General features: G+C 38.6%; 2 protein-coding genes across 3 annotated transcripts; one reads left to right on the top strand and one right to left on the bottom strand.

Moving 5' to 3' along the window:
• Positions 1–35: 35 nt before the first annotated feature.
• tchp (trichoplein, keratin filament binding) lies at positions 36–5,541 on the bottom strand. Its single transcript, XM_071482881.1, has 13 exons — positions 5,402–5,541; positions 4,851–5,045; positions 3,493–3,703; positions 3,357–3,413; positions 2,944–3,012; positions 2,357–2,530; positions 2,159–2,271; positions 1,999–2,065; positions 1,731–1,903; positions 1,558–1,639; positions 1,281–1,466; positions 953–1,096; positions 36–835 (listed from the first exon to the last, which is right to left on the bottom strand). Exons 2-13 carry the CDS (start codon positions 5,039–5,041, stop codon positions 803–805), a joined length of 1,500 nt encoding a protein of 499 aa, XP_071338982.1. The 5' UTR covers positions 5,042–5,045; positions 5,402–5,541; the 3' UTR covers positions 36–802.
• On the top strand, positions 4,947–10,890 carry gltpa (glycolipid transfer protein a). Of its 2 annotated transcripts, none has more exons than XM_071482883.1 (6): positions 4,947–5,072; positions 7,656–7,784; positions 9,945–10,003; positions 10,110–10,243; positions 10,331–10,481; positions 10,571–10,890. In XM_071482883.1, exons 2-6 carry the CDS (start codon positions 7,682–7,684, stop codon positions 10,751–10,753), a joined length of 630 nt encoding a protein of 209 aa, XP_071338984.1. In that variant the 5' UTR covers positions 4,947–5,072; positions 7,656–7,681; the 3' UTR covers positions 10,754–10,890. The 2 variants fall into 2 exon arrangements, with proteins under 2 accessions (XP_071338984.1, XP_071338983.1); XM_071482882.1 differs by lacking the exon at positions 4,947–5,072 and adding an exon at positions 7,346–7,486.
• Positions 10,891–12,778: the final 1,888 nt, after the last annotated feature.

Raw genomic sequence — 12,778 nt, 5'->3', positions numbered from 1 at the left:
ATTTTTGATGCCTTCATACAGACCACTGACTTGAATTGATTGTAACAGTTTTATTGACTTTTATTTATAAAACAGTCTAAAAATTAAAGATATAAAATATATTCCTTGTACAGCTCCAAAACTTTAAGAAACCATCAAAATCAGTTATTCTCTACATATGCAAACAACCAGCACTGAATTATTAACATCAAAATGGCAAAATGTATGGCCTCAAAAACATGAACGTTTCATTTCTTTAAAAGACTATTTTATTTCCGCGTGTCCACAGGTACATTGAAAGAATTACAGGTTCATGAAATTGTTCATCTTCTCCATGAAAAGATGCCCCCACAACACTATTCCAGTGTAAGAGATGACAAAATTCACAGTCCTCAATCTGTGAAAATTGTTTTAAAGTGTAACCAACAATAATATGGGGCATCAGAAGTTCCAGTCTTTTTAGGAAGAAATTCTCTTCTTATACGACTTTCCCTTTGCTGTGGCCCGGCAAGAAAACCATGTCTGGGAAAGCAAAAAAAAGGATGTTGCATCAAAGGAAAAGATCCTTACTTGATTTGAATGAGGACTGCGAATGTTGTTACCCATCTGTTACACTGGAATCATGTCAGAAAGGGATCTCTTCAGAGCCAGTATGGACAAAAGGAACAATTACAGTGACCACTAACTGTAAAGGTTTACAAATGGGCATGTGAGTATGTTTTAAGACACACTTGAATACATGTAAACCTATCCTTTATGGCTAATCACATCTACAAAAATATACATCTCACAGATCTGTCTTGATTTCAGTCTTACAGGTCGCTCATGTCCAGGCTGATCGGGGTCTGCTGTGAATCTGAAAGTGACAGTTTGAAGCTGATTTTAATACTGATGACATGAAAGAACGTTTGGGAACTTGGAATTTGAACATTCAGGATTGTCAGTCTCCTGCAGCTTGACTTTCATCTTTTACCTTCTCCTGGTACCCTTTCTTGGCCATTCTCTGCATCTCACGCCTCAGCTCCTCCTCTTGGATATGAAGAGCCTCCCTCTCCTCCTCTTTGTCCTGCTCTATCCTGCACTGCTCCTCCCAATGCTCTTGACGCTGCTGCCCCACCTATAGTGTAGACAAAAAAATAAAAATCTTAGGCCTGTTTTATTATAAAAAGCATATAGTCTGATGCTGTTCAAATGTCTGACAAGTTATCCAAATGTACATAAATAAGCTGTTATTGTGGCAACTCAAAATACTTCTCAAAATTCTCAGTGATGAAACACAAACCACTGCAGCATGTGCAAACCTGAGCGTTTAACTCTTGTATCCGTGCTGTCCTACGGCTCTCCTCTTGCTCCTTCTCCTGCCGTCTGAGGTCACTCTCCAGCTCCAGCTCCTGGATCAGCTCTTCTCGTCTCCTCAGGGACTCCTCCTGAGCCTCACGGTTCTTCTGCATCTTCAGCTCCAGCTGCTGCTGTCTTCCCACAAGCACCTTTCCAAGAAAAACATAGGAAAGGTATTAATCTGTAATGAAATCGCTTAAATTTCACTCAAAGTGTCAAAGTTATTTGAAACTAATTTACCTCATGCATAAGCCGCTCTCTGGCTTTCCTCTCTTTCTCCCACTGTGCCTCTCGTTTCTCCCACACATACTGAGCTTCTTCTCTAAAATGGTTGAGACACATTGGTTTATATTTGAGGACAAGCAGGAGTCCCTTTCTGTGGAGTCAGAGGTTACTTCAATCTTGGTGCTCACCTGTGTAGGATGTCAAACTCAGCCTCACGTTCTCGTTCCAACTGAAGTTGCTCTTCAATCACTCGTTTCATCCAGGCAGCATCAGCGATAGCCCTTTCCCTTCGTGCCGTCTCCAGCCTCCTGTCCTCCTGCTGTCCTTCCAGCAAGGCTGCCAGGATCCTACGGTCGGCCTCCTGGTGGGCATAGAAGAATTCAAGGAAGATGTCAAAACCAAAAAAGATGGATTACTTCTGGAATAATACACTGTAGTATCAGCAGGTAGACTCACCAGTTCCTCTTGCACTTGCTGTGCTCTCCTCTTCAACTGAGCTCGATACTGACGTATCAAGAAATGCCTGGTGGAACATAAATGCAATGAACCCAAGTATCACATATCATCTCACTTGTGATCAGTTATTTGAGTTATTTGCAGAGAGAGCTTCCCTTACCCCATCTCAGACTTCTTTTGCCTTTCCTCCACCTCCCTCCTCTCCTCCTCTAACCTCTCCAGCTCCCACTGCTGGACCAGCAGAGCCTCTTGCTCCTTCTTTAGACGAGTGGCCTGAGAGAAAACAAAAAAGATGAAAAATGCTTCAATCTGCAATATCATTATTCACATAGAAATACTTTATCTAAGATCTGTATACCTCTTCTTCCCTTAGCTTCAGTTCTTCCATCTGTTTGCGAAGTTCTTCTGCTCTCTCACGCTCCTCTGCTTTCCTTTTCTCCTCCGCCTGCTTCATCCTCTCCAGAGCCTCTTTTCGGGTCCTTTCATACTCATTTTCAAAGCGCCTCTTCTCCTCCTGCTCTGCCACTTCTTGCTGCATGTTTGAAGACATGGGTCACTTAATGTGGGTGTCTAAACTTTCTCAATTATGTACCACGTTGAGGGGATTAACCTGAGTAGATTTCAGACTTGATACTGTGCTCAAAGATGACATGAGCATTCTTATATTAAAAATTGATTTGTTACATAAATAATCAGCCACGTAAAAGGATAATGACAAAAGTTTATATGGCTTCTATGTGTTATCACTGGCTTCATAAAAGTAATACTTCAGAGTACTGGAGAGCAATTTTTTCACTATATAGTTTGATTAAAATTAAGTATCATCAGTACCATCAGTACCAACTCCTACAGGTCAAAACACTTCTCATCCTTAGATGGTGATTAAAATGCTTGAATAAACAGAAACTGAACTGTTTTGTGTGACAGCTATGATGGATTTCCTACCTGTTTCTTCACAGATATCTGCTCCTGCCACTGGCTGACAACATGATCTTTATGTAATGCCGACTCAACCTGTGGACAGATTAAGAACTGACATGTGACATAGACGAGACAGAGATACTGATAAACCTGACCCCAAGCGGAAAGGATACCAGAGCATTTTATTCTTTTAAGACTACACTGGACTCAGGTTAGCAGAAAGTCATGGAATATCTGCATCACTAGCCCTATTCGTTTCCAGATCAAATGGACGTCTTGACAAAAAGGGTCCGTTTTCTCTACTTGATGGATTCTTCAGACATACAGGATGGGCAATGGATTCCTTACGGCCATTTATCACTTCACCAAGAGTCAGGCTTTGAGGTAAGAGGTTTGGCAACTTGTCACCATTGAATTAATAGTTTAAACTTGGCTACCTCTCGCAACTCTGGGTTGTTTTTCTTCCAGTGCTCCCTCAACAGCTCTTGTGCAAGCTAGGGATATAAAACAGAAATAACAGGGATTATACACTGTACACTGCACTAAAATATGCATCTAATTCAATGCAACTACCTTTTTTCTTCGCTCCTCTCTTGCTGTACGAAGCTCTTCAGTTTTTTGTACCAATTGACTTGCCAATGTGCTCCTGTCAGGGACCACTTCCCTGAGCTCCGCCTCCAGCCGGTCTTGCTCTTCTTGCAGCATGGCCCTGAGCCGATTCCTGCGCTGCTCCAGGCTGGCCTTCTTTTCCTCTTTCAGTCTCTGTTTATGGTATGCTGACATACTGACAAAACAATGAAAAATCGCTTAGGTTGTCTCTCTATGCCATCTTTGTCTGCCATTTATATGAGACTGACAGGCAGTCAAACTTCTAGAGACTAAGAACTGCAAGACTATAACTTCATGATGTCTTTTTAATTATACACACGCACACACACACACACACACACACACACACACACACACAGTATATCACTGCACATTAATGGACCAAACATATATTTAAGGGAAGACACACTGATATTCTACACACCTACAGTAAGAAGCAACTAAATATTGTAAAAGGGGGTTGGGGGGGGGGGGGGGGGGGGGGGGGGTCATGACTATGTGAATCATTGCCTCTTTTAAAATTGTTTTGTTACCTTTGTAATACAGAGACATTGTGTTTGGGTTGATTACTTACAGAGTCATCGAAGAAAGGGCAGTGAAAGAGAAATGGTAAAAAATAGCGTAGAGGCCCTCTATCAATTATATTGTGTATGAAAATGAAGATAGACAACAACAAAATACATCACCAAAAAGCAATAACTGTCACATATATATTTTGATTTGACTGCTTCAGTGTTGGACAAAGCATTCAGATCATTTACTGAAATAAAGGTACTAATACCACAGTGTAGGAATATTCTGTTACAAGCAAAAGTCTTGCATTAAACTTTACTTGGGGAAATCTACATTAAGTGTTACAAATAAAAGTACTCAATGCAGAAAAATACCCACTTTGAGTGTTATACTATCATAAATTACATCACTAGATTATTACTCTTTCATAATGTAAAAGTAGGATGTTACTGTTGTAGATGGTTAAAATGGATGTGGAGATTATGGATTAATCTGCCGATTAAATCCTCGTATTTCAGTGGCTGAAACCATGAAATATATGTCATTTTATGCATGAAAAAAAACTTAAACAATTATCTAAATAGTTGTCAATTAATTTTCTGTCAATTTATCACTTCAGTTGTACTTGTACACTGTTGGGTAGCTTAATTTATAACAAAACATCATAATTTAGCCTACATGAGTAAAGGTACTTAGTTACTTCCCACCACTGGCTTGCTTTATCTTTTCCTCGATGTTTCAGATATTTCTGAATTTGCTGGTGAAATCATCATCAGACGAGTCAGTCCAGCTCTGGTGGATGTAGTTACCTCTGCTGGTAGGAGTGACGGGAGCTCCATACCGCCTGTCTCTGGCTGCGGACACTCTGCTCCCTGAAGTACCGAGCATGCAGCTCCCACTGCTGCCGCCATCGGGCCTCCTGTTCCCGCTGTCGGGCCAGCTGTCCGGCCAGCACCCGGGACCGGCTGGGCACATGGGCCGAGAGGGTCGGCAGAGCCATAGACCTGTATCATGTTTTACACAGAGCATAGGTAGATATCACCTCAACCTAATCCTGACTAACGTTGCTTGTTTTATTGCACGGGTTGCCTGGTCAACTTAACACTGCTTTAGCTAAAGACGAGCTATTGTCTCTGTGTTAAGTAGATGCTAAAGACCACTCATTCACACACAAAAAAAGTATCCAGTTACCTTCATGTCTCTGCTTATGTTGCATTTGTTGTTGTGCATGAAACGTTTTTTACTTGAAAGAAATCTATACAATATGAACAAAGCCTTAATGTTACATCTTTCATTACCCGGCAGTACTCACGTAGCTTAGTTAAGAGCCATTATAGCTCGATAAATATTACATACTTACCCTTTCGATGGTGAGGTGAGTTGCCTTTTCTTGGTGTTGGTTAAATTCAACCGATGTTTTGAATTTTCACACACAAAACTCGCCTTTAACCAATCCCCTAGTTTTCCTTAGTTACCGACACACTTCCTAGTTACGCCCACGCTAAGGGACGATATAAAGGCCAAAATTGATAGAAAACCAGGTGAAAACGCGAAACGTATTTCATTCAAACATCAGTCTGCAAAAAAGATTTTCTTCTTTTGTTCTTTTTATTTGCATTTCCAGGTTGTGGAAAAATACTCCTCCAGTATGACATGTTAATCTTTTTAGTTATTTATTTCAGTAGGGAGACCTCTTCGATTGATTTTTTGACCACTTGCCTTCTGGAATAGGGCTCTGGACCACTATGCATTATTCGTTATATTAGTATTATTATATATTATATTAATATTATTAGTATTCACCTTTACAAGACATATTATGCGATAACCTTATTGAAATCTGTGCAAAACTTAGTACAAATGTATGCAGAGCAGTACAGTAAATGTGAAATGTTGACATTAGAGTTGCTTTAATGTTTGATGTTTTATGTTTAAGTTCCCATTCTGTTTGAATAAAGACTCTTGCAAAAGTATGCTGTTTGATAATGTGACTGTGTGTTTTCACTCAATAATAATGCAATTGTAAATGTTAGTAAATCATTAATACAATACTTTCTCTCTCTAATAAATCACCAGGTTTCCAGTTGTGAATGTTATTATGGCATTAATATGGGGTCTTGGGTTTCTCAATTTGTAATAAGTCATCAGCAAAAGTTAGTCAGTCACCTACAATTATAAATGTTAATAAATCATTAACAAAAGGTTCTATGATAATCCATGAGTCTGCAATTGTGTTTTGTTGAAAAGTTTTCCATAAATTGATTTCAGTACAGATGCTGTGTTTTTCCAGAAGTTGTCAAACAGTCCGTTGGAGAGCTCTCACTAAATAGCTAAAAAGACAAGTGAAGTCTTTTGTTGGAGGAGGATTTTCCACAATCTGGCAGCCTAAGATTTTTCTTATTTATGGTTTAAAATTGATCTATAAAGCATAAGTAAATGATTTATTAAGTATCAATAAAGTCATCAATTACACCTTATAAACACTAAATGGTGCCTTATCAGAAAGTGGTAGCTACTCGTTTTTCTTTCCTTTTTGTGTGCTGTTTTAGAATTATATAATATGAAACTGATATATAACAATAATATATGATCTTGTCCCAGACCTTTAAATCACCACCTACATGTTTTCAGCGAATCAAATAGCATGAATTAAACATTTTATGTTTGATAAATGAATAAATAGAATTAATGTCTAACCAGTGTTAGGCAGGTTACTTTTGAAATGTAAATGACTAATTACTAACCCTGTAAAATGTAATACTTAACCCTATAAAATGTAATATGCTAAGTAATGTAACTGTTTTAAATACTTAATGCAACTCCTTACATTCGATTAATTTTCAGTATCATTGATTTAGTCTGTTGGTGCCTTGTAGAAATTTCACAAGTGACCTCTCCAAGTGAATATTTAATGAAAACACAATGCTGAATTAAATTGGTGGGTGTTATTAGACCTCACACCTATCACCTATCTGACTACACATATGCCAAAAGTTCCTGCAGAACAACATAATGAATGTTATCTTCTATATAAAAGCTTTTTTTTTTTAACGAAAATCTTTTTTTATTAGTAACAGATTACAATTACATTTATTTTGTGATTTGATTACGTAATCCCGTTACGTGTAGGGTAACTCGTTGCTCTCCAACACTGCAACAAGGTGAGAGGGGACCATCAACCTGGTGTGGAGGCTACATGTTGAGATATTCCACTAAACTCCATTAGTTGGCAGCACAGGAGCATATGTGATTAAACGCAGAGGAAGACCAGTGTCAGCTGATTGGAGCACATCAAGTGCTGTTGCTCTTGTGCTTCCTCCGGACTTCCACCTAAGCGCCGTTTATCGGCCCGTTTACCCGACGGGTGGCGATGACCCGGATCTATCAGTAACAGGTCGATCACATGAGCCGACGGCTGGATACTCCGCCGTCACCTGGGTTCAGAGTAGGTGACGTGTGTGTGTGTGTGTGTGTGTGTGTGTGCATGTGCCAAACTCCCCCACCCACTCACTCCACACACACACACACACACACACACACACACACACACGGTTTCACCTGGTGTCATTGTAAATCAGCGGTGGAGAGTTGACAGCCTGCTGCTATCATTTCAGAGTAAGAGTGTGTCCGGACTAAAGAGATGGCTCTGCTAATGGAGCACCAGTTCAGACAGCTGCCAGCTGACAGACAGGTGGAAACAAGACCGTTTCTGGAGGCTGTGTCATACCTTCCACCTTTCTTTGGTAAGTGAAGTTTCCACAGTGTGACACAGTAGGTACCGTGTACTGACAATCTTGGACATGAAGTTATTGTGGAAATAAATGTGAAAAGTGTATTCTCTGATGTCACGGCCTGCAGAGAAATGGTCCTCCTAGATGCACAAATGTATTCCTGTTCAGCTTGTTATAATGACTGAGTTGTCACAGTTACAGTATAGGCCAGATTGATGGCACTGACAAAGTGAGAATTAGTTTTAAACATGTAGATTTATAGAGCTGTGTCATTCAAGTGAAGCTGACTGTTTGGCTGAGTAGGCACAACAAATGCAAGATTTTCTTTAAGTAACCCACTGCAATTGATGCTTTTTCCTCCGCTGTAAATTTTTCATGTGGAATTTGTTCAACTTTGACTAATAAGCACAAAACTTGTTGTGAGGAAAATCTGTCACAACACCTCTGTCAAGTCTAATGAAACGATCTTGCTCTTTCCAAATGATAATCTTTTTTTTGGATCGTATTTCTCTCCATCAAGCTGTTCACAATCCTTTAGCATGCATAATTTAATCCACTGGCCTGGATTTTAAGTTGTGAAAATTGATTAGTATGGTGTTGAGTTCCCCTTGCCCATTCACTGGCGGCATGGTGCACCAGGGCATCTTTGTGTGACTTCATTCTGTATTAATATGCCAAAGGTCCTCTATTGAATTTGCCATGTGAAACCCTTGAGAGGACCCAAGTCTGATGTGGACATTAAGCTCTTTCCTCCTTGTCACCATTGTTTTTCCTGACCTAGAAATTTCTTGGCCAACTTTCCTACAAGCCATTAGCGTCCTGCACACTCAAAAGTACATTCACACGGGTATTTTAAATGATCTCTTCTTACGAACTTGATTGACAACTCCATCACTCCTCTGTTAGTTTTGTTGCAGTACAACTAATATTTTGATGATTACTTTAAGTCTGTGTTGTTCAGTAACTATAGCAAACACCTACCTCCCACCTCTGTCCAACTTCACCCTGAGAAGAGGTCTAATTACCCGGAATAATTAACAACTGTGTGGGTGTGCAGGGCTGTTCACGAGCCAAGAGCCGAGCAAATGATGCTGTCTGTGAATACACAATTTTTCAACGGTTTATTCTTGTTAGAACACATTTTAGCTTTAGTTTGTTTAATTGTGAGCAGCCTCCAGAGGCACTGTATGCATAACAAAAATCTTTAACCTGTGAATGAAGTGGAAAATGTAGAACAAACCATAGAAGATGAGGATGTCTCCAAAACAAGATATGTTGCCATCAGTGTTGTTGTGATGCATCACTTCAGCACAACAGACTTTGTCATGAGTAATTTCCACTAACAGCTCAGGGGCTGAAAGCTGTCTGTTGTGTCAGTGGGTCAACCAGGAGCCATGTGTGGTCGGACTGCAGGATGTCTCATTGTTCACAGTCCTGTCACCAAATACTCAGGTGCTCTAGCGGCCTAATTAAAAGACACCTAATGATAATACTGTGGTGATGTGTTTGGTCTAATAAGGTACATTGGCTTGAGCTTCCAGTGTTATTGGAGGCTGCAAAAGTATTTTAACTACTCGAGCCAAATGTTTCCAATTCGTTATTTAAAGTTTATTTTATGTAGGTTATACATTTGGTAAAAATGCTTTTTCAGTGTTTGACAGCATTACATATAGACTGCATATCTGGTTACTTCAGCCACACTATATCATAAATATGTTGAACCAAATTAAATGAAACCAACTTTGTAACTGCACATCTTGCCCTTTTAATGTAGCCTGAATGTAATGTATTTTGGATTTTCTGATGAAAATGAAAAGGAAAGGAAAGCTATAACTACTGAAAATGTAATGCTTTTCAGTGGTGCATTAAAATATGTCACTGATAAGTTGAAATATTTGGTGTTTTTCTTGGTTGCAAATTGATAACAGAATCCCAAACTTTTCTGACAACATCCAACAAAAAGCCGTGTATACGCACAAACCTGCACTCAAGTTTTGACAGTTACTTAGGCTCTTACTTCATTCGTTTAGGCTGGTCATTGTTAAAAGCCCCGAAGAAGGCTGATATTCTCAAAACATAAATATTTTTTCATTATGTGTATTACGTCTCGGTTTTCACTCTCACTCACTCTTTAAATTCTCAGTCACATCTTGTGTGAATATTTCTCCTCAGACTGCCTTGGCTCTACTATTTTTGCACCAATTAAAGCTGACATATCTGGGAACATCACAGTAAGTATGATTACTCTTAAATGTGATTTGAGTTAAATACATCACTCTACTCTTGTATAAGTCACTAATTTTCTATTACTTTAAAATGCATTGTTTTAACTACTAGAAAATCAAGGCAGTTTATGATACCAACCCCGGACGATTCAAGACGCTCCAGCAGATTTTGGAGGCAGAAAAGGAAATGCATGGAGCAGAATGGCCCAAAGTTGGAGCGACGTTGGCTCTCATGTGGCTGAAAAGGTTTGAGAGACTTTACATCTGTGTGTTTTTTTTATTGTTGGAATGTTCTGTATCCGTAATCACTGTGCATGTCTTCTTTTTCAACAGGGGTCTACGATTTATCCAAGTCTTCCTTCAGAGCCTGGTGGATGGTGAGAAGGATGACAACAACCCAAACCTCATTCGAGTCAATGTCACAAAAGCCTATGAAATAGCCCTGAAGAAGTACCATGGCTGGTTTGTGCAACAGCTTTTCAAGGTGAGACGCCACACATTCATTTTATAAGAGATGTGTATCCCTTAAATCATGTAGCAATGTATTAATGTGGCATCTTTGTCTGCTTTTAGGCAGCTCTTTTCGCTGCTCCATATAAGTCAGACTTCCTGAAGGCCCTCTCCAAGGGTCGGGACGTCAAGGAAGAGGAGTGCTTGGAGAAAATCAGAAAATTCCTCATCAACTTCTCTGCCACAGTTGATGCTATTTATGATGTGTACAATAAGATGAATGCTGACCTTGACTATACAGTGTGACTGCTGGGGGTTCCTCTTTCCTCCTGTGACCCACTTAGTTTACGAAGTCATCTGCAATATGCAATCGACACATGTGCAGTCTACATCTCGACTTGGCTCCCTTCAGGTCATCTGACGACTCACTGTGAGAGTGTATTTACAATACACATTGAATGTTTGTGCACTTTTATTCATCTGTTTGCCTGCTCTGGCTTTCTCAGTATGCCTTTTCATCACTGTTGTTTTTGATTCTGGGGCAACGCAGATTTACAGGCTGTGTTACTGTGTTATGTTTAAAATAGTTGACAGGTATATATGTGCAAGATCATTAGCACTCTCACAAATATAAGAAAGTTATACCAAGAATCAAAGTGCTAGTTACTCAACAAATGTTTTAAACCAGCAACAGGACTTTTACAAAAGCAATAAGCAAACTTACTGATTTAATGAGTTACACAACATTTGTTACAGTAATTGGCACTTTTGTTATATTGTTTCTGGCATTTTTAATGCTATATATATATTTATAGAAGAAAACAACGTTTGCATCTACATCAGGAGGAAAAAAGAGGCAGTGTTCATTTTCCTAATACATTTGATTTGGCCTGTATGATCAGATATCCATGGTACTTTCAAGCAGTATTTCAACATATTAAAATACAGACTTATGGCTTTTATTTTGAAGCAAAGAAATCGAAATCCAAAACACATCCCACATATATGAGAGAAGATGACATGTTTCATCTTATGCAACAAATGCTGTATTGTGCAGTTGTCCATCATCTTTGGGATTTCATTGGAGTTTTTACTTTTTAATGAACAATTTTAGATCAAAGTTATTTATTACCTTCACTACAACGAAACATAGTCAGTTTAACAAGTGTCAACACACACAGTGTTTAATTTCCTACCTGTTTGACATATATTTTGAAATCCCCACACAATGCTTTTGAAGGTGTACGTAAATTATTTTTAACATTACACACCTTTCTGTGCCTTTATTTGGAGGCATGTCTCATTTAAGCGAACATGTCAGCTTTTCTGCCTTTAATCATATATATTTTTATACATGTCACCAGGCAGGCCAATTAAGAACAAAATGTTAATTAACACCAAGGGTCTGGTCTGTCTCTGTTATACTTCCTTGTTAAGCAGGATTTGCATATCTTTGCTATTTTTCCAAAGCAATCATCCACTCTGCTCTCAGGTTCTTGCATAAAACTGTGTATTTTCTATTACCAAATTTTCAAGGGAACATAAGGTTTTGCATTACAGCTGTTTTGCCCTGGGCGTGGTTGTTAGATAGATGGGAAATTTTTTGTCAAATGTGACATTTATGGACAAAAAGCTGGATATAGGTTATGTTGGTTATGATGACCTCTGGTTAGTCTATGCTCCTCCGAGTGCATGCTCTGAAAATTGTATTGCAGTGTGTGAACAGTGGAAATAACAAATCTTGTATTTTCAACTAATGTAAACCATAATTTGCAATAAAAATATGTGCAACAATTCAAATCATGTTAATGTTTTCCTTCTTTGTTTTTTTTTCATGTTCTTCTCTACATATACAGTTCTATACATAAGGACAGTTTTGAGGTATTTACTTGAGCACATTTGTGTCGCCACTTTATATTTCCACTGCATTCAAAGGGAAATATTTTACTTTTACACCACTAGAATTTTTGACACCTATAGTCACCTGTTACTTAGTATTTTATATATACAGTGCTGAATACTTTCTGAATGCACTGTAAGTCATATGATCAATTCATAAAATATGATTCATTGTTATAGAGTAAACTACCTAATAGTTAGTAATGTAGTTCAAATTATCTGACCTGATAGGACACATCAAAAAGCTGTTAATATGTTCAATATCAGTAACAAGTTAATAATTAAACTTGACAATCGCCATTTCTGCTGTCTAATGAGTGCTTTTACTCTTTAAACCTAAACTACATTTCCATCTCCTAATACTTATGAACATCTGCTTGACTAATATTATGAATGCTGGACTTTTGCTTGTAATTGAGTATTTACATAAAG

Source organism: Trachinotus anak, unplaced genomic scaffold (assembly GCF_046630095.1).
Source record: "Trachinotus anak isolate AG129_WGS33_773 ecotype Australia unplaced genomic scaffold, CSIRO_AGI_Tana_v1 ptg000008l, whole genome shotgun sequence".
NCBI lineage: Eukaryota > Metazoa > Chordata > Actinopteri > Carangiformes > Carangidae > Trachinotus > Trachinotus anak.
This window is presented reverse-complemented; position numbering and strand designations above follow the sequence as displayed.